The 21,084-nt window shown below is 58.6% G+C and overlaps 2 protein-coding genes across 4 annotated transcripts; both read left to right on the top strand.

The window, feature by feature from the left end:
- The first annotated feature begins 115 nt into the window (after positions 1-115).
- Positions 116-16,401, top strand: MAP3K11 (mitogen-activated protein kinase kinase kinase 11). 3 transcript variants are annotated; one of them, XM_027090312.1, is made up of 11 exons: positions 116-226; positions 918-2,215; positions 6,882-7,062; positions 7,251-7,399; positions 7,505-7,680; positions 7,820-8,063; positions 8,565-8,678; positions 9,362-9,497; positions 9,590-9,681; positions 14,520-14,927; positions 15,536-16,401. In XM_027090312.1, exons 2-11 carry the CDS (start codon positions 1,477-1,479, stop codon positions 15,871-15,873), a joined length of 2,577 nt encoding a protein of 858 aa, XP_026946113.1. In that variant the 5' UTR covers positions 116-226; positions 918-1,476; the 3' UTR covers positions 15,874-16,401. The 3 variants fall into 3 exon arrangements, with proteins under 3 accessions (XP_026946113.1, XP_026946114.1, XP_026946115.1); XM_027090313.1 differs by lacking the exon at positions 116-226 and adding an exon at positions 15,269-15,300 and having other exon boundaries at positions 895-2,215; positions 15,536-15,682; XM_027090314.1 differs by lacking the exons at positions 116-226; positions 14,520-14,927; positions 15,536-16,401 and adding an exon at positions 14,037-14,509 and having other exon boundaries at positions 895-2,215.
- Positions 16,402-17,230: 829 nt separating this feature from the next.
- KCNK7 (potassium two pore domain channel subfamily K member 7) lies at positions 17,231-20,973 on the top strand. Its single transcript, XM_027089880.1, has 4 exons — positions 17,231-17,255; positions 17,664-18,281; positions 19,975-20,373; positions 20,617-20,973. The coding sequence occupies exons 1-4, from the start codon at positions 17,231-17,233 to the stop codon at positions 20,820-20,822; spliced, it is 1,248 nt and encodes a 415-aa protein (XP_026945681.1). The 3' UTR covers positions 20,823-20,973.
- Positions 20,974-21,084: the final 111 nt, after the last annotated feature.

Raw genomic sequence — 21,084 nt, 5'->3', positions numbered from 1 at the left:
CTAGCGGAGACCACTGGGCGGAACCCAAGGGATAGTTGAGGGGCCATCGAGTAACGGCGGAGTTAACTGGCGCAAAATTCTCCCACTGAGTTACAAGAGGCGGGGTAGAGGATGGAGGCGCGGATCTCCCTTGGCTAAAGCGACAGTTCGCTACGAGAGCACGCCCCTCTAGGTCCGCCCTTTTTAGCGATGGACCTGAAACCTCACGTGCTACCTCTACTTCCAGGTCAGAGCTCAGACTTAAGATTGTAGAGAGCGATCCTCCAAGAACAGGCAGGAATAGTCGAAGTAGGATAGCGTCGTTTTTCTTAAAGTGACAGGCTCAAGGCAATTGGGGTCAATCCAGCAGTTACAAGGGCGGTTTAGCTATTCTGAATCCAATCACTGAGCAAATTTCTTGACCGCAGTTTCAGGTTTCCGCCCCTTCATGGGGAAGAGGCATGAATAAGTGGATTGTTTCCCAGGTGAGGGAAAGAGGAGAGCCTTAGACAACTCGTTCCAAGAGCTCGAGGTGCAGCCAGTTCCGTCCTCCTTGTCTTACGCACCCCCATCCCACTAGCTCTGCAAAGCTGAGCTTCAGGCCCCAGTTTCACATACGAAGAGAATGAGGCGTAGAGAGGATGGGTCACACAGCCCTGCAACTTCGGAGCCAAGACCAAACTCGGGTTTGCCCCTCTCCCAAGCCCGGTTCTTTGCCCCAATTTTGCTGATGCGGATGTAGAGAGTGGGGATGGCCCGTCCTTAGTAGAAACCAACTTGGACCCTAAACCTGCTGTCATGGGGGATCGGGGCTACCCTTCCCCACCTTCTGCCTCTCATTGCCCGCCTACCCGGGAACTTCCAGGCCCAGTCGCCCCGCAGCCTCTGGGAGGGGAGCGGTGCTACCCGCCCGCGTCATCTGATGCTGTTTCCTGCAGGAGGGAGAACAGCGGAAAAAAGTGAAACTCCACCCTCCACCTCTGCCTCCCGCCCCCGGGGCCAAAGTACAAAGGGAGGAGGAAGAAGGGAACGGGGTTGGAGCCATCGGGTTGAGAGAGCCCAGCCGGGAAGAGGCAGCTTGGCCCAGCTAGAGACACTCCAGCCACCCCCTGCGCAAAGAGACCCAACCGGAGTCCAGGCGCTGCCCCTTGCTGGCCCCACCTTACACTTGGCGGGTGCCGGAGCCAGACTCCCAGGACTGCTCCAGACTGAGGGACGCCCGGGCCCCTCTGTGCCAGCGATGGTGAGACGCCGGAGGCCCCGGGGGCCCACCCCCCGAGCCTGACCACACTGCCCTAGGTCGCCTTCCCCCGGAAGCCCGAGATGCGGGGGGCCGGGAGGCGACACTCCTGGCTCCCCAGAGAGGCGTGGGTCTGGGGCTGAGGGCCAGGGCCCGGATGCCCAGGTTCCGGGACTAGAGCCTCGGCAGTCAGCAAGGGTGGGGACCAGGGGCACCCAGGGAAGGTCCCCCACACCCACCAACGCCAGCTCCCAGCCATGGAGCCCTTGAAGAACCTCTTCCTCAAGAGCCCGCTGGGGTCATGGAACAGCGGTGGCAGTGGGGGCAGTGGGGGAGGCGGCGGAGGTTGGCCAGAGGGATCCCCGAAGGCGGCAGCTTATGCCAACCCTGTGTGGACAGCCCTGTTTGACTACGAGCCCAATGGGCAGGACGAGCTGGCCCTGCGGAAGGGCGACCGTGTGGAGGTGCTGTCCCGGGATGCAGCTATCTCAGGCGATGAGGGCTGGTGGGCGGGCCAGGTGGGAGGCCAGGTGGGCATCTTTCCGTCCAACTATGTGTCTCGGGGCGGCGGTCCGCCCCCCTGCGAGATGGCCAGCTTCCAGGAGCTGCGGCTGGAGGAGGTGATCGGCATCGGTGGCTTCGGCAAGGTCTACCGCGGCAGCTGGCGAGGCGAGCTGGTGGCTGTGAAGGCAGCTCGCCAGGACCCCGATGAAGACATCAGCGTGACAGCTGAGAGCGTGCGACAGGAGGCCCGGCTTTTCGCCATGCTGGCACACCCCAACATCATTGCCCTCAAGGCCGTGTGCCTGGAGGAGCCCAACCTGTGCCTGGTGATGGAGTATGCTGCCGGCGGGCCCCTCAGCCGTGCCCTGGCTGGGCGGCGTGTGCCCCCCCATGTGCTCGTCAACTGGGCCGTGCAAATTGCTCGTGGGATGCACTACCTGCACTGTGAGGCCCTGGTGCCTGTCATCCACCGAGACCTCAAGTCCAACAACAGTGAGTTTTGGGGAGCATGGGTGGAGGTTGGCATGGCCCAAGTACACACCTACTAACAACGCTTAGCTGAGCCTACCTGGGGATCTACTAGAGGCAGGAGTTCCTCCCCTAGGGGAATCTGAGTTGACCGGGGTGCCCGTGGGCTCACACTAGCCCCAAAGCAGGAGTTCCAGGCACCCAACAGAGTCCTTCACGCCCCATCCCCAAAAAGAGTCCTTGATCCCAGCTCACAGCTGCCAAGTTAAAAAAATTGGAACCTCTCACGTGGGCCGTAAGCAGCTTGCCTAACCGTGGCCACTACCTCAAGGAAGGAGGAGTGCTGGGTGCTGGCGCCCCCTCATCTGCAGGGAACTCCCCTGAAGTTCACCGTTGTCCTGTTGGTGCCTCCTCCCCCCTCCACTTGTGGTGGGCAGCTCCTCCAGAACAGAAATCTCAAAGGGGGAAAAAACCACCCTCTTCCCCTGCCCCGTGGTGGTCAAAGCTGGGGCCAGGGATGGAATTCTGGCCCCACCCCTCCCCCCCTGGCTGCATGATCTCTAGCTGGTTATTTCAACTCAGAACCTCGATTTCAGACTCTGTAAAAAGGGAGTGATCGGGAGGGTGAAACGGCTTAACAGGCTGGGCATCCGATGCCCGGTACACAGTGGGTCCTCAGCCATGGGTGTGGATGTTTGAAGGCTGGATCACCAAGAGGGCTTTGCCTGGAATCAGCACTTGGGAGTGGGCGTGGCGGGGCTAAGAAAGACTCAAGCGGTAAGGCACTCCATCTCCAGCCATTTCAGGTCCTACACGCTGCCCAGCCTGGGCCCAAGACAAGCAAGTGGCAGGTTGGGAGGGCTTTCTGAAGCAGACGAGCTTCACACCAAGCCCAAAGCAGGGAGTGTTCAGGAGGGACCCAGTTGGATGCAGGGCCTGACAAGAGCAAAGGCAAGGAGGCAGGCCGCAGCACGGTAGTGGGTACCTGGGCTGGGCCTGCTGGGGGCTGAGGTGCAGCTGTAGAGCAAAAGGAAGGGCCGGTGAGGTCACTGGAGAGGCACGGGTGGCTCTTGGAGGGGTGAGCATGGATATTTTGAGCCTCCTGGCCTGGGCTGAGCATGGATAAGCGGCTTGTGGGGAGCAGAACACCAGGGCCCAGTGATATCCAAGTCCTTGCTAGGGCCAGAGGGGCCTGGGGAGGCCTGCCAGCGACCCCACCCACTCCTCTCATCCACAGTAGGGGGCAGATCCCACCTCTCAGCCTCCCTCCTGGGCCCTAGCCATCTAGGGACCCCCACTCCCTGCCCCAGCCTGAGGGGGATTCCCCGAAGGCCTGGGGGGAGGGGACTCCCGTCTTCTGTTTTTCCTCCAGTTTTCTTTCCAGAAAAAATGGAACAATAGCCCAGGCTCCTGCTCCCCACCCTCCCCACCGCTTCCTGCGTTTCCTGCTGCCCCTGAGCCGGCTTCCTGCCCCTGCTCCAGCCTCTGCTCTCTCCCCAGCCCAGCTGCCTGCAGGGGAGGAAAGAGCTGGGGGTAGGGGGTTTGTGGGAGAGGAAGGAGCCAGGGATTGCGCCCCTACTCCCCCCCAGTTCCCTCCCAGAGTCTGGGTGGTGGTGAAAGGCAGGCAGGGTGCCCTTAGCCTTGCTGAGCCTGGCCTCCCACCTCGCAGACCCCAGTTCTAGGCCCGGGCTGCTGTCTGCGGCATTGGCGGGGGGAGTCCCTGGGATGGGGGGGGCGCAGGCAGGAAACAATGGCGTGATTTTCCTGGACAATGGGGGCCTTGTGAGGAAGCCTGGCAGGGAGAGGAGGGGGAATTCTCTAGGCCCACGAGTCACAGGACTGACCAGCCAGCCCAGCCTGGGCCTGACCTCCCCCAATTCTCCACCAAAGGACCCCCGCCCCCATTGGAGACCTGAGCCAGGCCTCCCAGAAAGGAGAAGTAGGGACCATGGGAGGGAAGCGGAAGAGGCGTAAGCTGCCTAGGCCACTCCCAAGCTTCACAGAGGCAGCCCAGGAAGGGGGCTGGGGGCCAGGTCCCTTTCAGAGGCCAGGGAGCCCTAAGGGGATGCTGGGAGGGGGATCTCTAGCCCCTTCTCCTCTGAGTGACCCCTGACCGCCCCATCCCCAAGGTCTACATCAGACACCAGAAGAGCAACTTGGGTTGGAACAAATTCAAGGCACTTGGAGAAAAGCAGGGGACACGGAGGTGAGGATAAGGCTTCACAGGTGTCAGGTCAAGCTGGGGGGTAGGAGGCGGCAGAAAGGCCACCAAAAGAAAGAAGTCCTGAGACGTCGAGTGAGTTGCTGCCCCTCTCTGGACTTCAGATTACCTGACCGAAAAAGGGAGGCTGGCCTCCCAGCTCGAGATACTGGCGCAGAAGGTGATTCACCAGTCCGTGAGGTACCACAAGTGGCTAGAGACCCGACTGAGAAGCAGCCGTCAAGAGGATGGGTGGGTCCTGGCACCAGAGGAGGCGGGAGTCCCTCCCCCCAGCCCCAGTACATGGATCCCTTTGCCTGGTCCCTCTCCAGCTGCCTGCCCCAGCCTGCGGCGGCTCTTCTCTGGAATGAACTTTCGCAGAGCTTACTGAATGGTCCAGTTCTGAGTCTTCAGCAGCCGGGCCGGAGGCTGTTGTGAAGCTGGGAGTAAGATGTTAGAGGTTGGAGGAGAAAGTCAATCTGAGAGAGATTAGCAGCAGAATCTTTAGGACAACTGTCAGATCCCGCGCTAAAGCTTTAAGAAGCGTGATCTCGCTGGACTTGGCCTGGCGGCTCAGTGGTTAAGACTCTGCGCTTCCTCTCTACAGGTGGCACGGGTTCCATCCCTGGCTGGGGAACTAGGTTCCCACATGCCGCTTGGTGCCGCCAAAAAAAAAAAAAAAAGGTGATCTTGTTTAATACTCATGATGATCCTCTGAGGTGGGTTTTGTCGTCATGCCTAGCTTTAACTGTTCAGTACTCAGCCCCAGTTTGGCTAAGAGGAGAGGGTAGATTGCAGGATCATTCTCTGAATTTTGAGAAATTGTGGGAAGATTTGCCAGGCACGGTGGAAGGATGAAGATGGTTGTTGAGGGCATAAAGACGTCAGGTAGGGCAGCTGATAGGCAGCTGGATCGACTTCTGAACTGGAGCTCCCAATGTGGGAGATGCCAGTGAGGAGGGGGCAGCTGGCACCTGGGAGAGTCCAGGACAGCCTGGGGGCAGTGGGCCAAGGTCAAGGGGAGGCCAGGCTCTGAGGAACGCCAGCATTGAAAAGGCTAAGGGTGGGGAGGCCCTGAAGGAAACAGCAAAAGCAGCCAGAGGTCCTGGGAGCCAAGGACAGCAGGGAGGGGTTGAGCAGCAGTGCCAGATGCCCCCAGGAGGCCCAGAGAGCTCGGCCAGCAGCAGGATCAGGAGTTGTGGCTTTAGACCTAGAAAAGCGAATACCCTGCTTCTGTCACCTCTGAGAAGTCTTCCCTGACTCGCCGGGCTGTATTAGGTGCCCGTGTCCTCTGCCCCCACTATGGTGCTGTCACTCTGGGCAGGATTGCTGAGGGGTGTGCCCTGAAAGGACGTGTGTTCAGAAATGTCATTGGCTTGGATGTCACTTCTCTACAATGCAGTTGGCTATAACCAGAAAAGTAGAGAGGCCTCTTCAGAACCTTGAAAATTCTATAATTTTGTCCTCTTTTTATTCCTCTAAAACTTCTCTCCTTTGAGCCATGCTTTTCCTGGTGAGAGGTTTGCAAGCTGCTGCCTCTCCTCTCTGTACAGAGTATGGTGGCCCCATTTGGGACAAAGCCATCAGCCCTTGCCACGTCTATCCACTACTACATTTGTCCCAAACTCCTTTCTAGCCAAGAACCACCACTTTCTTATACCCCCTTCTCTCTCTTCACATCCAGCTGCATCAGTGGATATCTTTTGGAATCTTTCCCCTGGGAGCGGCTGCGCTAGCCACAATGGGACATGGACACCAGGGGTCTGTAGTGCCTGCTGGGCTTCCTTTCTCACGAGGGGGTTCCCTCCTGCTCCCCACCCCGAGGCAGGTTCTGATTCACACTCCTGCCTCAGCAAAATGACAAGACACAGGTTTCTCTTGAAATCAAAGTTACAAATGCTGAGAGGCTGCCATATTGCCCACTTCTTTCTTTCTTTTTTTTTTTTTTTGGCCACACCGTGGCATGCGGGATATTAGTTCCCCAACCAGGGATTGAACCATGCCTTCTGCAGTGGAAGCGTGGAGTCTTAACCACTGGACCACCAGGAAGGTCCCCATATTGCCCATTTCTATTCCGTGCAGTGTTAGGAGAAAGTTAGAGCACTGGCTTTGGAAGCACACAGACCAGGTCGTGGCATCTGCTTTATTTGCATATGCCCTAGGTTAAATCAAATTATTGCTCAGTTTCCTCTTCTGCAAAATGGGGATAATGATGTCTACCTCATAGACTTTTTTTTTGTGAGTGCTGATGCTGAGTGTAAAATGCCTGGCCTCTGGTAACCCCTTGGTAAATGTTTCCCAGCCTTGTGCTTATTGTCTGATTCTACCCCAACCCCAGCTATGAGCTCTCCAGGGCAAGATTGAGACCAGTTCACCTCGGTGCCCCCAGTACCCAGCCAGGATGTCTGTCAGATGACAGTTTGCTCCCAGCTCCTCCCTTGTCCCCACCACCTGAGCCTGGAGCACCACAGCCCTTCCTCTCTTCCCCAGTTCTGCTGCTGCAGCCCATTGAAGGTGACGACATGGAGCACAAGACCCTGAAGATCACTGACTTCGGCCTGGCCCGCGAGTGGCACAAAACCACGCAAATGAGTGCTGCAGGCACCTATGCCTGGATGGCTCCTGAGGTTATCAAGGCCTCCACCTTCTCTAAGGGCAGCGATGTCTGGAGGTGCGGCTGGGTGGAGGCTGGACAGATATGGGGCTGCAGAGGGCAGAGGTGGCTGTCAAAATCTAGGGCTGGGCAGACAAGCAGAGCCCAGAGGGAGGGACACAGACCACTGAGCTCTTGGTTGCCTTGGGATGAAATGGCAACGAATAAGTAGAGGAGGGGACATAGACCCTTTGTCTCACCCACAGTTTTGGGGTGCTCCTGTGGGAACTGCTGACTGGGGAGGTGCCCTACCGTGGCATCGACTGCCTTGCTGTAGCCTATGGAGTGGCCGTTAACAAGCTCACACTGCCCATCCCATCCACCTGCCCCGAGCCCTTCGCACAGCTCATGGCCGGTAAGGGGATGGGGCAGGAGGGTGAGGGGCAGAGCTCCTTGGCCCAGGACATATCCACTCACAGACCCCTTCTTATCCTGTCCCCCCTCCACTCCGTTTCCCCAGATTGCTGGGCGCAGGATCCCCACCGCAGGCCCGACTTCGCCTCCATCCTTCAGCAGTTGGAGGCACTAGAGGCGCAGGTCCTGCGGGAAATGCCGCGGGACTCCTTCCATTCCATGCAGGAAGGCTGGAAGCGCGAGATCCAAGGCCTCTTTGACGAGCTGCGGGCCAAAGAAAAGGTGGGAGGAGTCGGGGTCCCAGGGTTGGAAGGGGACGCCGGGAAGGAATGTCTCCCCGGTTTCCATGGGGCAGAAGGTGGGGGTGAGCGTCTGAGACCGTACCCGACTGACTCCACCGCCTCCATTGTCCCGGGCACAGGAACTACTGAGCCGCGAGGAGGAGCTGACCCGCGCGGCGCGTGAGCAGCGGTCACAGGCAGAGCAGCTGCGGCGGCGCGAGCACCTGCTGGCCCAGTGGGAGCTGGAGGTGTTCGAGCGCGAGTTGACGCTTCTATTGCAGCAAGTTGATCGCGAACGGCCACACGTTCGCCGCCGCCGCGGAACCTTCAAGCGCAGCAAACTCCGCGCGCGCGACGGCGGCGAGCGCATCAGCATGCCGCTCGGTAAGGGGCGGGTCCCAGCACGCCGCCCGCCATTGGCTTCGTGGGCGGAGGGGTGGGGTCAGGCGGGTGTGCTGGCCACACCGGGATTGGTCTAGGGCGTTGGTGGGTGGGCCTGTAAGACGAGGCTGGAAGGGGAGGGGCCCGGAGTGTGTTTTCGTTTGTGGGCGGGTTTTGGCGGGAATATTTGCATGTCGGCCTGGGAATGGCTACGGCCGGGAAGGGGCGGGGCTCATGAAAGTTCTGAGAAAGCCGAGGGAGTGGGGTGGGCCGCTGCTGGGAATCTCCGACTCCGCTGCGCTTCTCCGCGTGAGAGGTCTGCTTTCCTTACGGAGAGCCTGGGGCCCAGGAAGGCAGTGAGGCCGACCCCAGTCACCCAGCCACTGTGCCAGGCCCTGTTCCAGCACTGCCTGCGTGGCCTGGGAACTGCTGAGGGGCCCTGCAGGTTAGGATCCAGTCTCTCCTTCACCACAAACCTGCGCCCTGCTTCCCCCCCAACCCCAGACTTCAAACACCGCATCACCGTGCAGGCCTCTCCCGGCCTGGACAGGAGGAGAAACGTCTTCGAGGTCGGGGCTGGGGACTCGCCCACCTTCCCCCGGTTCCGGGCCATCCAGTGTAAGAAACTTCGCCTCCCCTTGCCCATGCCCTTACCCCCAGACCTTATCCTTTTGTCAGTCAAACCTTATCCTTGGAAGTAGATCCCACACACTGTCTCCTCCTCTTCCCCCCTGCTCCCAGGCGCCCTCCCCTATCTGTCTAAACTGGTACCTCTAAGTTCCCCAAGCAGCATGCATTTTACAACTTTTTTCAGTCGAGCAATTGTATGACACTATGTCCCATTCATTTTCCTAAACACTTTGCTAATATTAATTCCTCACGAAGACCCTGTGAGGTAGATGTCCTTGTTATTATATAAGTTTTACTGATGAGAAAAGTGAGACAAGTAACTGCCTAATGTTGCACAGCTAGCAAGTGGCAGAGTCAGAATTCAAACCCACGCAGTTGGCTGTAGTGGCTGTACTAACTGCTAAGCAGCAAATGCCGGGTGAAGAAGGACTAGATGAGATGCCTCACTGCCAGTCCCAGGACCCACACCCACCTACCCCAGTTCCGTTCAGATTCTCTGTGGCCCAAAGCTCACCCTGGGAATGGGATGGGGCCCAGCCTGACCCACACCCCACCCCAATCCTCCAAGAAGTTGCCCCTGGAGCTTGATTCTCATGATGGGAGGACAAGGATCAGGGTTCTTGACCTCAGCTCAGACTCCTTCCATTCCCGCCTCCCCCTGCCCGCCACAGTGGAGCCTGCAGAACCAGGCCAGGCATGGGGCCGACAGTCCCCAAGACGTCTAGAGGACTCAAGCAATGGAGAGCGGCGAGCATGCTGGGCCTGGGGGCCCAGTTCCCCCAAGCCCGGAGAAGCCCAGAACGGGAGGTGAGTGCCTGAGTGCCACCCACCGAGTGTCTTCTGCCTCCCAACAGTCCTGAGATTCACGAAGCACAACTCCCCTCTCGTCCCCTCACCAGGAGAAGGTCCCGCATGGACGAAGCCACGTGGTACCTGGATTCAGATGACTCATCCCCCTTAGGATCTCCTTCCACACCCCCCATGCTCAATGGTGAGTGGCCTTGTCTCCCCCCAGCAGACTGTTGCTGCACTCCTGTGGGTCCTATGGGCAGGCTACAAGAAGCCAGCCTGCAAGGCAGGCCATTCCTAGAACCCAGGTCTGACCCATCAGCCCACAACTGAGCTGGATCCAGCCTAGGCCTCAGGGACCCTATTCAGGGCTGGCCTGCAAGAGGGCTCTCCCCTGGCCCTGTGGCAGCTGCTGTGCCCTCAGCAAGCTCTAGGGAAGACAGGAAAACAAGGAACGGTGCCCCGCATTTGGGACCCAGGGGAAGCTGGGCCGAGAGAAGAGAAGGAAACTGTGCATGTGGGGTGGAGCTAGAAAAGTGGCTGCCACACTGTGCTTCTCAGAGTCCCTTCTGGGGAGCCTGTAGGTGGAGAAGAGGATAAGAAATCTGAACGGGTGGGGATCTAGGGCCTACTCACTGCATCTGGGGCAGTTCTGGACTTTTCTGTTTTCCATAATGGCAATAGCACTTACTGTGTGTCAGGCATTCCATCCAAGCAACAATCTCATGAGGGATTATTATACCCATTTGAGAGATGAGAAAACAGAGGCTCTGCGAGGTAAAGTAATCTGCCTAAATCCCCCAGCTAAGGATTTGAACCCAGGGAGACTTTGACTCTCATGCTCGTAGTGAGCTTTCCCAGAAACTTTCACTTGAAGAAAGGGTTTCTCACATACAAACTACTTGGGAAGGTAGGGGGTTAGCAGAAACTGGGGCTCCTGTGTCAGAGGGACAAGGGCTCAGCTCAGCACTGCCCAGCATTGGCAGGGACTAGAAAGTTGCAGCCTCCCTTGCCCGTGGGTCCCTTTAGAGCCCCCAGCTGTACCTGCTTCTCGCAGCCAGAATATAGGACCTGGCTTAACTGTTATCAGACCAGAGTCCTATTCAGCAAACAAGTTAGACTCACTCCTCTCACCCCACCCAGCGCGTCACCTCCACCATTACCTGAGCTACATTTCACAGTAACAATAACAGCAAACGTTTATTGGGTCCTTCCTGTGTGCCATTTTATAGAGGAGGAAACTGAGGCACAGAGAGGTTAAGTGGTTTGAAATAGGGCATACAGCAGAACAGGGATTTGAGCCCAGGTCTGACTCCGGAGGCAGGGCCCTGGAGCCCCGTCTGCCACACCATTTTCTGCTCCAGCAGTTGCATTGCCCCAAGCTAGCTGTGCTGCAGGCACTGAACTGAGAATTGGAAGGCCAAGGGGGCTGCTTGTAGTCACCTGCTCTAGAATGCCCCAGGCCAGAAGGGTCAATGGAGAACTTGAGGTCCTGTCAACCTGGGTGTGTAGTCTGAAGGAGCCCCTGACCATATTCTGCAGATCCATTTGGCCTTATTCTCCCTGAGCTCCTAGGAGCAGGGACACAACGGCCTGGACCCCATCTTTCTCTGGCTTGCCCTCTTACCTAAAAGGATATCACCTGTCCCAGCCCAGCTGCTGACTGAGCACTTGGTTCCCCTGGTGCAAGCCCACCCTCCAGCCATCTTGGGCCCACCTACGAGTGCATGACCTTGACCTCCCAACCACCCACAGAGTGAAAAACCTGGCTAAGAATCAAAGACCCTGTGAGACTGTCCCAGGCATTAGCCACACCACCGGGGAGCCCCAACTCCCACCCCTCGTCCACACCTGGGTGTTCCGGCCCCTGGGGAACTGGTTGCAATGAGTGGCAGATTCAGCCTGCACTGACAGCCTGCACTGACAGCAACTGCCGCCTGAAGCTTGTTGCCCTGGAGCCGCTAACTACCACGTGGCCGTGTCCTCTCTGTGAGGCCCCACAGAAGCGATTTCACCTTCGTCTCTGGGTCAAGCATGTTTTTTCTCTTTGTCCTCAAAAACAGGGTTGCCAACTCTTACTGCCAGGGAGCTTAGAGGCAAATTAAAATCCTTGCCGAGTTACCTGGGGCAAGTCGCTTACTTTTGGGAACCTCGGTTTCTCAGAATATCGGCCTCAGGAACTTCTTTCCATTCTTAGTTTGTGTGCTGACCTCCAGCTTCACTTCACTTTGTTCCATTTTTCTTGCCTGTTTTAAACATGTTTTTCCCCTGTTCTGTTTAAACTCACTGTAAATGATCAGTTTCCTCACCTGTAAAGTAGCGTAACAGCAGTCACCTTACATGGTTGTCACAGGATTGTAAGAATGGACTCTTCCATCAAACATGTATTGACATATATTATGAGCCAGGCATCAAGGTGCTAGAGATCAACACTGCCCTGACCTTGGGGAGGGCCTAGTCTGGTGGAAAAGCAGACTCAGAAATAAACAAGGACAGTAGGGAGTAGTACGTGGTGGGGCGAGGGCTCTACAAGGCATAACGTGAGCAAGAACCGCACAGGTTAATGGGATTCTGGCAAAGCTTCTAAACGAGGAAAAACCTCTTGTTTTCCTCTCCATTCTACTCACTTCACTTCTGACACTAGATGCCTGGGGGTTTTCCCCACACCGACCAATTCTGGGACACCAGCTGGGGGTCCTACAATCCAATCCAATTCTAACACTGCCTACCTGGAGTTAGTTTGTGTCAGACCCCACAGGTTAAGGGTTCAGGCCCACAGGACTGCTCCTCCCCACTTCAGACACCAGTTGTACGTTCGGGTTGTCACCTGTGCTCCCCACCGACCAGCTATAAATCAGAGGTCCCCACGACCCCCTCCTCAGATCTGATGATTTGCTAGAACAGCTCACAAAGCTCAGGAAAGCCATTTACTTACTAGATTACCAGTTTATTAAAAAGGTTACAGGTCAAGAACAACCAGATGGAAGAGATGTGTAGGGCAGAGTATGTGGGAGGACACAGAGTGTCCACGCCCTCTCCAGGCACGCTACTTTCCCAGCACCTCCACTGGTTCACCACCCAGAAGTGCTTGGAACGCTTTGGCTGGGTTTTTGTGGAGGCCTCATTACATGGACATGATTGATTGCTTAAATTCTTGGCCATTGGTGATGGGATTCAATCTCCAGCTCCTCCCCTTCCCAGTGCAGGTGGAGGCTGAAAGTTCTAACCCTCTAATCATATAGTTCGTTCCCTTGGCAACCAGACCCCATCCTTAGGAGCTTTCCAAAAATGACTGCATCAATATGAACTCAGATGTGGTTAAAAGATCTCCTTATGAATAACAAAAGGCGCTCCTTTCACCTTTATCATTCTTACACTTAGGAAATTCCAAGGGTTTGGGGAGTTCTGTACCAGGTATGAGATGAAGACAAAATATATACTTTTTTATAAATCAGAATGTCATAGCTTCACAGAGGATGTGACATCTCAGCTGGGTCTTGAATGGTAAATAAGGGATCACTGAGAGCCGAGGTGGGGAAGGTGTGCTGAGCGGAGGGAATAGTGTGTGTACAGCCGTGGGGCCCACCACACCTGAGGAAGAGGAATCCAGGTTGGAACTCAGAGGGAGAGCTGAGAGCCAGGGACTCACAGGCCTGAAGCAGCAAGTGGGGTTCAGGCCTGCATCCCCTCGGTCTGTGGAGCCCAGTGCAGCCCCAGCACATGGGCCAGCAGATGTTTGTTGAATGAATGAGTGAAGGTGGAAAGGCAGGCAGGAGCCAGTTCAGGAAGGGCCTGGAAATTGATGGGGGACTTTTGAAGCAGACTTGTCTTTAGCAGATTTGCATTTTAGAAGGCAGTGGTCACTGCAGGGGTGGGGTGGGGTGGGGGGATAAGAGTCAGAGAGATGGGGGGAATTCCCTGGCGGTCCAGTGGTTAGGACCCCTGTGCTCTCACTGGCAAGGGCGCGGGTTCAGTCCCTGGTTAGGGAACTAAGATCCCGCACACCGCATGGTGTGGCCAAAAAAAAAAAATAGAGAAAGATGGGGTAAGGGTTGTGGCTGAGGACAGGGACCCCAAGCAAAGTCCTGGTTCATAGCAGAAACTCACTTTTCCCAGCTTTGCATTTCTTCCTCTGGACACCCAGCCCAGCGCTCCACTCCAGGCAGGCCCAAGGAAGAGAGAGAAGGCTTTGAAACCCAGACAAGGAGCTTAGACTTTCTTCTAGTGGCAGTGGAAAGCCATGGCAGGTTCTAGAGCTAAGGAGGACCTGACAAAATTGGGGTTTGTGGGAAGCCATCACAGACTGCCCTACGTCCTCAATGACAGGTTCCCCAGACCCACCCCAGGTGGTCTAGAATGGAGTCGGGCCAACCCTAGGCCCACAGGTTAGGACACAGATGTCCTGAAATCCAGGGCAGTTCAGGCTTAGCTGAGCCCTTAACCTCTCCAAGCCTGGGCCATGAGGATCAGACAACATAATGCCCCTAAATCATTCAGCTCAGGCCTGACGCAAACAGCTCATCTCTCTGAGCCTCAACTTCCTCATTTCTGGAATAGGGACAGTGATGCGTGCCTCTCAGGGCTGTTGTGTACATTGGAATTGACCTGTGTGCTCCCGCTGGAGGGGGGCGGGCGAGCAGAAGGACCAGGGCTGCCCAGCCAGGAAGGAGGTGGGCACAGAGCATGGGTCCCAGACCTGTCCCCGGACCCCTCCAGATAATCCACTGAGGCCCCGATCTGGCCTCAGCTTGCTTGCTGGTGGATCCCCTGCCTGCCCTCCAGCCCACCCTCCATCTCTGGGCTCCAGGGCACCTGGTTGCCTCCCAGGCTTTGCTCCTGCTGGTTCCTCAGACTGCGATGCCCACCCCACGCTGCCCGGCCCCGCCCCTTCTGAAAGGCCAGAAAGTGTGTCTGCTGGGGGAGGCGCGGCGGCCTGGGAGGAGTTGGGCTGGCCGTCAGAGGGGAGCAGAAGCCAGTCCTTGCTCCAGGGCCGCCGAGGGGTCCCCCCGAAGTCGGCCTAACCTGTGTACCCGCCACCAGGTAACCCCCCGCGGCCGAGCCCGGAGCCCGAGGAGCCGCGGCGGCCGGGCCCGGCGGAGCGCGGCAGCGGCTCCGGGACGCCCAAGCTGATCCAGCGCGCGTTGCTGCGCGGCACCGCCCTGCTCGCCTCGCTGGGCCTCGGCCGCGACCTGCAGCCCCCGGGTGGACCGGGCCGCGAGCGCGGGGAGCCCCCGCCAACGCCCCGCGCCCCGCTGCCCACGCCGTCCCCCGCCGAGCCGCCCCCATCTCCGCTCATCCGCTTCTCCCCCGAGATGCCGGACGCCCAGGCCTCCCCGCTGAGCCCCGACGCCCCCGGCTCGCCCTCCCCCGCGCCCCTGCTGCTGGAACTGGGTGTCCCCGCCGGCCAGCCATCAGCCAAGAGTCCCCGGCGCGAAGAGGAGAGGCGCGGTGAGTGGCCTCTGCCTGGTGACAGAGGGGAGGAGGGGCTGGTGGGGACGCGCAGGGCAGTACAGCCGAGGCCACAGCTGTCTGCTGACCGCCCCCTCAGGGCGATGAGGATGCACCATGGGGAACTGAGTTCCCCGTTCAGCCATCCATGGGGGTGGGGGCGCGCAGGGGCCAGGCCAGGCCAGTTGTGAGATAATAGAAATGAAGATGATGACGCTAGCGAACTCCTACAGGTTGCTTACTTGTGCCAGGCACTGTTGCTAGTGCTTTACAGACGTTGCCTCATTCAGTTATAGAAACAAGGCTGTGAACTAGGTACTCTGGTTATATCTGTTTTTCAGATGAAATATCGAGGGATTCCAGGCTCCCACTAGTAAGTGGCCGGGCTGGGATCCAAGCCCAGGTCCCTCTGCTCCAGAGGACTCCTCACTCTTAACTGCTATGTAGTAAACAGATGCGCCCCCAAGCATGAAGGGCCGTGGAAGCTATGAGTCCCGTAACTCACTGTACAGATGAGGAAGCTGAGGCCCAGAGCAGGGCAGTGCCTCCCGGGGACACCCAGGAGGTGGTGACTGCCTGACCTCGGCCCTCTCCCCCTCCCTTCATAGGAAGCGCCGTCTCGCCCCCACTAGGGATATCACGCTCTGCTCCTGGCACCCCAGGTACCCCACGCTCACCGCCTCTGGGCCTCATCAGTCGACCTCGGCCCTCACCCCTTCGCAGCCGCATCGACCCATGGAGCTTTGTGTCAGCCGGGCCACGGCCTTCACCCCTGCCCTCGCCACAGCCTGCACCCCGCCGGGCACCCTGGACCTTGTTCCCAGACTCAGACCCCTTCTGGGACTCTCCACCCGCCAACCCCTTCCGAGGGGGCCCTCAGGACTGCAGGGCGCAGACCAAAGACGTGGGAGCCCAGGCCCCGTGGGCACCAGAGGCAGGGCCCTGAGTGGGCCGGGCTGCTCCCCACGTGCCCACCGCCCTCCAGGAGCCTCAGCATACACTGGAATAGGAGCCGGTCATGCCTCTGTAGCTGCCTTGGTTTCACCCAGGGACCCCGCCCCCCCGGGGGGTCAGGAACACTACACTGCACAGGAAGCCTTCACACTGGACGGGGGGCCTGCACCCCTCCACACCTGCAACGTGCAGGTCCCCCGACTTACCCGCCCCACTGGGGCCCAACACTGTACCCAGCTGGTTGGGAGGACCAGAGCCTGACTCAGGGAATTGCCCCCAGGGGTGGTGCAGGGAGGAGGGGAGGTGCAGGGGAGAGGGGCCGGCCTTAGCTGTCACCAGCACTTTTGACCAAGTCCTGCTACTGTGGCCCCTGCCCCAGGGCTTCGTGCCTGGGCCCCCCTGCCCCGGGGGTCATTTGGGGCCGGGGCTCTCTGGGTGCCTTCCTGCTGCCCCGGCCAGGGTTGGGGCCATGGCCTCGGGATCCAATGAAGCCAAATAAACTCCCCAAGCTGTCTCCCCAGGCACAGCCTGTCACTTTCTTGGAGGTAACCAGGGGATCCAAACCGTCACATGACCCTGGGGACCTCATGCCCTCAGCATGGGCCTAGGCTGGGATGCTCTGCACCACATCCCTCTCCTGGGATCAAGTCCGCTTCATCACCAGGCATTCAAGGCCCTTCTCAGCCTCCCTGGCACCCACACGCTCGGGCCTCACCCATCTTCTCCCACCCTCACTAAGCCTTTCCCACCATTTCAAGCAACTGTGTTTGCTCTGATTCTTCCTGTTGCTGGGTGGTCCCGGCTCATCCTTAAGGCCCAGCAACAACATCACCTCCCCTGGGATGCCCTCCCAGCTATGCTGCTCCCACCCCAGGCAGCTCGCTGAACTCAGGAGCCCACAGCCCTCCGGGTGGCATCTTGGTGGTTTGTCCTGGGTTTGTTTCTATCCCGTGGTCTGGATACAAGAGGGGGCCCCCACCCTGACACCCGGCTCCACTCAAGCTTCTCTTAATGCCATGGGGTTCTGCGGACTACCCCTCCCACACCACGCCCTACGGCAGGGGACCCTGGGCTCAGCCCCTCCATGGTTTATGGGAGGCGGGGTCCAGGCTCCCTCTCCCCGTCCCCTGCGCACTCCATGGCAGCCAGACCTACTGTGACTCCAGTGTTTACCAGGGTGGGGACTCAGGAGGGCTGGGCATGAAGGGTTCTCAGGAAGCACTGAGAGTGGAGGGAGCATCATCTGTCCAGGGAGCTCCGGGCATCCTCCACTCCTGTCCTCGCCTCGCCACCCTGCCCCACCTGCCCTCTCCCACTCCACAGCCCAGGCCGCCACCTTTCCATCCGGGATGCCTGCACTAGCCCCCTCCATAGGTCCCCTGAGCCACATGTCCTCAAGGCCCTGTGTCCTGACCCCCAACTCCGCCCCACCCCAGCAGGCCTCTGTTTTTCTCACCACCCTAGCTCTTTCCCACCTGGCCTGGCCTCTTCTCTTCCCCAGCTGAAATGCCGCTCCTCAGAGGAGCTTTCCAGGTGATGCTCCCCCGGAACTCTCCCCCAACACCCGGGGCGTTTCCTTCAGGGAGCTTGTGATGATGTGAACTTGTCCTGCGTCCTTGCCAACAGGCTTCTTGTGGGAACACCAGGAGGGCAGGGACCTGGTCTGTCCTCTCCACTAACGTCCTCTGGGTCCGGGCACCTGCTGAGCGGGTGAATGGGGTCTGTGACTGAGTGAGCTCATCCCTGAATAAACCACCACGGTGTGACTGGGAGCCGGTCAAGTTACCTCTCGGGGTCTCGCCTTCCTCCATCCCACCCCAGACCACCCACCACCCGACCACCCAGCTTTGGCGAACTGGGCAAAAAACTTCTTGCCCCAGAAATGGGGAGGAGTTATCCAGCTCACCTCCTCGCCTCACCCTCCCAGCCCCACTCACCCCAGCTGCTCTCCCAGGCTTCCCTCCCTCGCCAGCCACCCACGCTGCACCTCCTCCCAGCCCCACCCTGCCCGGCCCCTCCCAGGTGCCTGTGGTGGAGCAGTCGGCTCCCAGGGCACCTCTGATGGACTCTGGGCGGCACACCATGGGGCTCTGAGGCCCTGGGCCCGATACGGGCTACTGGTTGTGGCCCACCTGCTAGCCCTGGGACTTGGGGCTGCAGTGCTCCAGGCCCTGGAGGGGCCTCCAGCACTCCAGCTCCAGGCCAACCTCAGGGCCGAGCTGGCCACTTTCCAGGCGGAGTACAGGGCCTGCCTGCCACCCAGGGCACTGGAAGAGCTGCTGGGCACCGCCCTGGCAGCCCAGGCACACGGGGTTTCCAGCCTGGGCAATGGCTCCCAGGCCAGGAACTGGGATCTGCCCTCAGCCCTACTCTTCACTGCCAGCCTCCTCACCACCACAGGTAAGGCCGCCAGGAGGCCGGGCAGGAAGGGGCGCTTGAGGCCATTGCTACCTGGGGTCCCTGGGGGTGCAGCCCTTCCCCCAGCCCCAAAGTGCTAGACAGAGCCCAGGCCTTAATTAGGCCTGTCATCACAGCTGGGGCTCCCCACACCAACACACCCCAACTAGTGCCTCAACTTCAACTGCCAGAAGGGGTGTGGGCTCCTCAGTCCCACCCCCAGGCACCCTTTGAGACCCAGGAGAGGTGCCCAGACCCTACGGGCCTGAGGCAAGACTGGGAACATGAATTATGGGATGGATTCTTGGATGGAGGGAAATGGAGTGAACCCAGGGGATACAGGACCACCATCCCAGAAGGAGTGTGAGGGAAGGCTCCCGGGGGAGGAAGTCCCCATGAGATGGTAGCCAAGGCAAGAGGGCACAGAGATAGACACGAAGGAATTCCTGGCAGAGGGAACAGCATGTGTGAAGGCCCAGAGGAATAAAGCAATGGGACCCACAGCCCTGGAGGGATTTGTCCTGCAAAGTGTCTGAATATTTTTTAAAGGCCATTTTCCATCTTTTTAAAAAATTTATTTATTTTTGGCTGCGTTGGATCTTCGTTGGCCGTGCGCAGGCTTTCTCTAATTGCAGCGAGCGGGGGCTACTCTTCATTGTGGGGCGCAGGCTTCTCACTGCGGTGGCTTCTCTTGCTGCAGAGCACGGGCTCTAGGCGTGTGAGCTTCAGTAGTTGTGGCACGTGGGCTCAGTAGCTCTGGCTCACGGGCTCTAGAGCACAGGCTCAGTAGTTGTGGTGCATGGGCTTAGTTGCTCCGCAGCATGTGGGATCTTCCCAGACCAGGGCTCAAACCTGTGTCCCCTGCATTGGCAGGAGGACTCTTAACCATTGAGCCACCAGGGAAGCCCCATTTTCTATCTTCTTTTGGAAAAATTGGGAAACCTATTTGCACTGAGCCAGAATCCTTGTGGAGTAGAACAGGGCCTGCCCTGGGGGCAGAGCACATGCTCTCCAGCCCACCCCAGTCCCCACCACTCCCTTTTGTCTTACTTCTGACTCCTCTAGGTATTTGTGTTTACAGCCCTGGACCAGCCGACCCTGTTCCCCCAGCATGCCCCGCTCTTTCACCTCTCCTTGCCTTTGCACACACTTTTCCAGCCTTGAATGCCTTCTCTCACGTGCACTGCCTCTTTTGCAGCCCTTCGTGTCAGGTGTCCTGACTGTTTTTCCTGCCTGCCTTCCCCACTGGAGCCTGGGCAGACTCTGATTCCAGCACAAGGCCTGGCACCCAGGATAACTTGATATACCTTTGGGGAATGAAAGAAGGGGTAACATTTCACCTGGTGGGTTTGGAAGTGGGAGTCAAGGGCAGAGCTGAGGAATCTCTCAGGAAGCCAGGCTGCCTTGGGGTAGGACAGCAGGTCTCAGAACTGTCCCAGCTACAAGAAGCCTGAGGGGACTGTCTCTTTTAATCCTTTCTTGTTCCAGAAAATAAAAGAGTGGCCCGGAGAGGTTAAGGGACTTGAGTAAGACCCCAAGTGAATGAAGAGCAGAGCCAGACAGAGCCCCTGCCTGAACAGTTCCAGCAATCTCAGCCACCAGAGGGCAGCCTTCTACCGGAGGGAGGCTGGAGGAAGTGGGTACCCAGCAGGCATCCCACTCAGGTGCTCATTACCCTTGTCTCTCTCCTCTCCAGGTTATGGCCACATGGCCCCACTATCGGCAGGTGGAAAGGCCTTCTGTGTGGTCTACACGGCCCTGGGGCTGCCAGCCTCCTTAGCACTTGTGGCTGCACTGCGCCACTGCCTGCTGCCTCTGCTCAGCCGCCCGGGTGCCTGGGTAGCCATCCATTGGCAGCTGACGCCGGCCAGGGCTGCGCTACTGCAGGCATCTGGGCTGGGCCTGCTAGTGGCTGGTATCTTCGTGCTGCTGCCAGCACTGGTGCTGTGGGGTCTGCAGGGCGACTGCAGCCTGCTGGAGGCCATCTACTTCTGCTTCAGCTCACTCAGCACCATCGGCCTGGGGGACCTGCTGCCTGGCCATGACAATGGCCTGCATCCAGTGTTTTACTACCTTGGCCAGTTCGCACTTCTGGGTGAGTCCAGCTGCCAAGGAGCGTGACAGGCAGGAGAGGAGGGAAGAGGAGCCTGGACTACAACTCCCATAAGCCACTGGGGAGGCTGAGCCTCACGGGTTGGAAGGACCCTGCCCCAGGGCAGGGTGTGGGAGGTTTAGTCCGAAGTGCTAAGAGAATTGTGAGGGCTGGTCACTTGCTGGGAGGGGAGTGGGGAGCATCCTCAGCACCCTGAGCGCCGCCCTAGTAACCTCTCCTCCCCAGGGTACTTGCTCCTGGGGCTCCTGGCCATGCTGCTGACCGTGGAGACATTCTTGGAGCTGCCCCAGGTCCGTGCCATGGTGAAGTTCTTCAGGTCCAGGGGCCCTCTGAACGCTGAGGACGAAGGTGGCATCCTAGGCCAGGATGAACTGGCTCTGAGCACCCTGCCACCCTCAGCAGCAGCCCCAGAACGGGCCCCAGCTTGCTGACAGATGTCAGTGATGGAGTTGAGCTCCTTTCAGGTGGAGAAGCCTGAGGAGGAAGCCATCGGGAGTGGCTGGGGAAGCCTCTGGGGGTGGGAGGGGAAGGGATGGATGTGAGGACCTCAGGGAATGTGTTAATAAAAAATAAAACGGGCAACACCGCCGACTGTTTTCGTCTCCTTTCGAAATGGGACTTCCCTACAGTGATCAACAACCCAAACCCCATCACCCTTCGAAGGCAGAGTTCAAGCCTCTGGTCTCGCCTCCT

This window comes from Aethalodelphis obliquidens, unplaced genomic scaffold (genome assembly GCF_003676395.1).
Source record: "Aethalodelphis obliquidens isolate GAN/ISIS:26980383/991018 unplaced genomic scaffold, ASM367639v1 scaffold69, whole genome shotgun sequence".
NCBI lineage: Eukaryota > Metazoa > Chordata > Mammalia > Artiodactyla > Delphinidae > Aethalodelphis > Aethalodelphis obliquidens.
The sequence above is the reverse complement of the archived record's forward strand: the minus strand, read 5'-3'. Positions and strand labels throughout refer to the sequence as shown.

Excerpts from the sequence above, each read along its gene's own strand:
- MAP3K11 (XM_027090312.1), top strand. The coding sequence starts at position 1,477 with ATGGAGCCCTTGAAGAACCTCTTCCTCAAGAGCCCGCTGGGGTCATGG. Across the intron at positions 2,216-6,881 it reads AGACCTCAAGTCCAACAACA|TTCTGCTGCTGCAGCCCATT; the intron begins GTGAGTTTTGGG and ends TCTCTTCCCCAG. Across the intron at positions 9,682-14,519 it reads CACACCCCCCATGCTCAATG|GTAACCCCCCGCGGCCGAGC; the intron begins GTGAGTGGCCTT and ends ACCCGCCACCAG.
- KCNK7 (XM_027089880.1), top strand. The coding sequence starts at position 17,231 with ATGCCTGCACTAGCCCCCTCCATAG. Across the intron at positions 18,282-19,974 it reads CAGCCTCCTCACCACCACAG|GTTATGGCCACATGGCCCCA; the intron begins GTAAGGCCGCCA and ends TCTCCTCTCCAG. Across the intron at positions 20,374-20,616 it reads TGGCCAGTTCGCACTTCTGG|GGTACTTGCTCCTGGGGCTC; the intron begins GTGAGTCCAGCT and ends TCTCCTCCCCAG.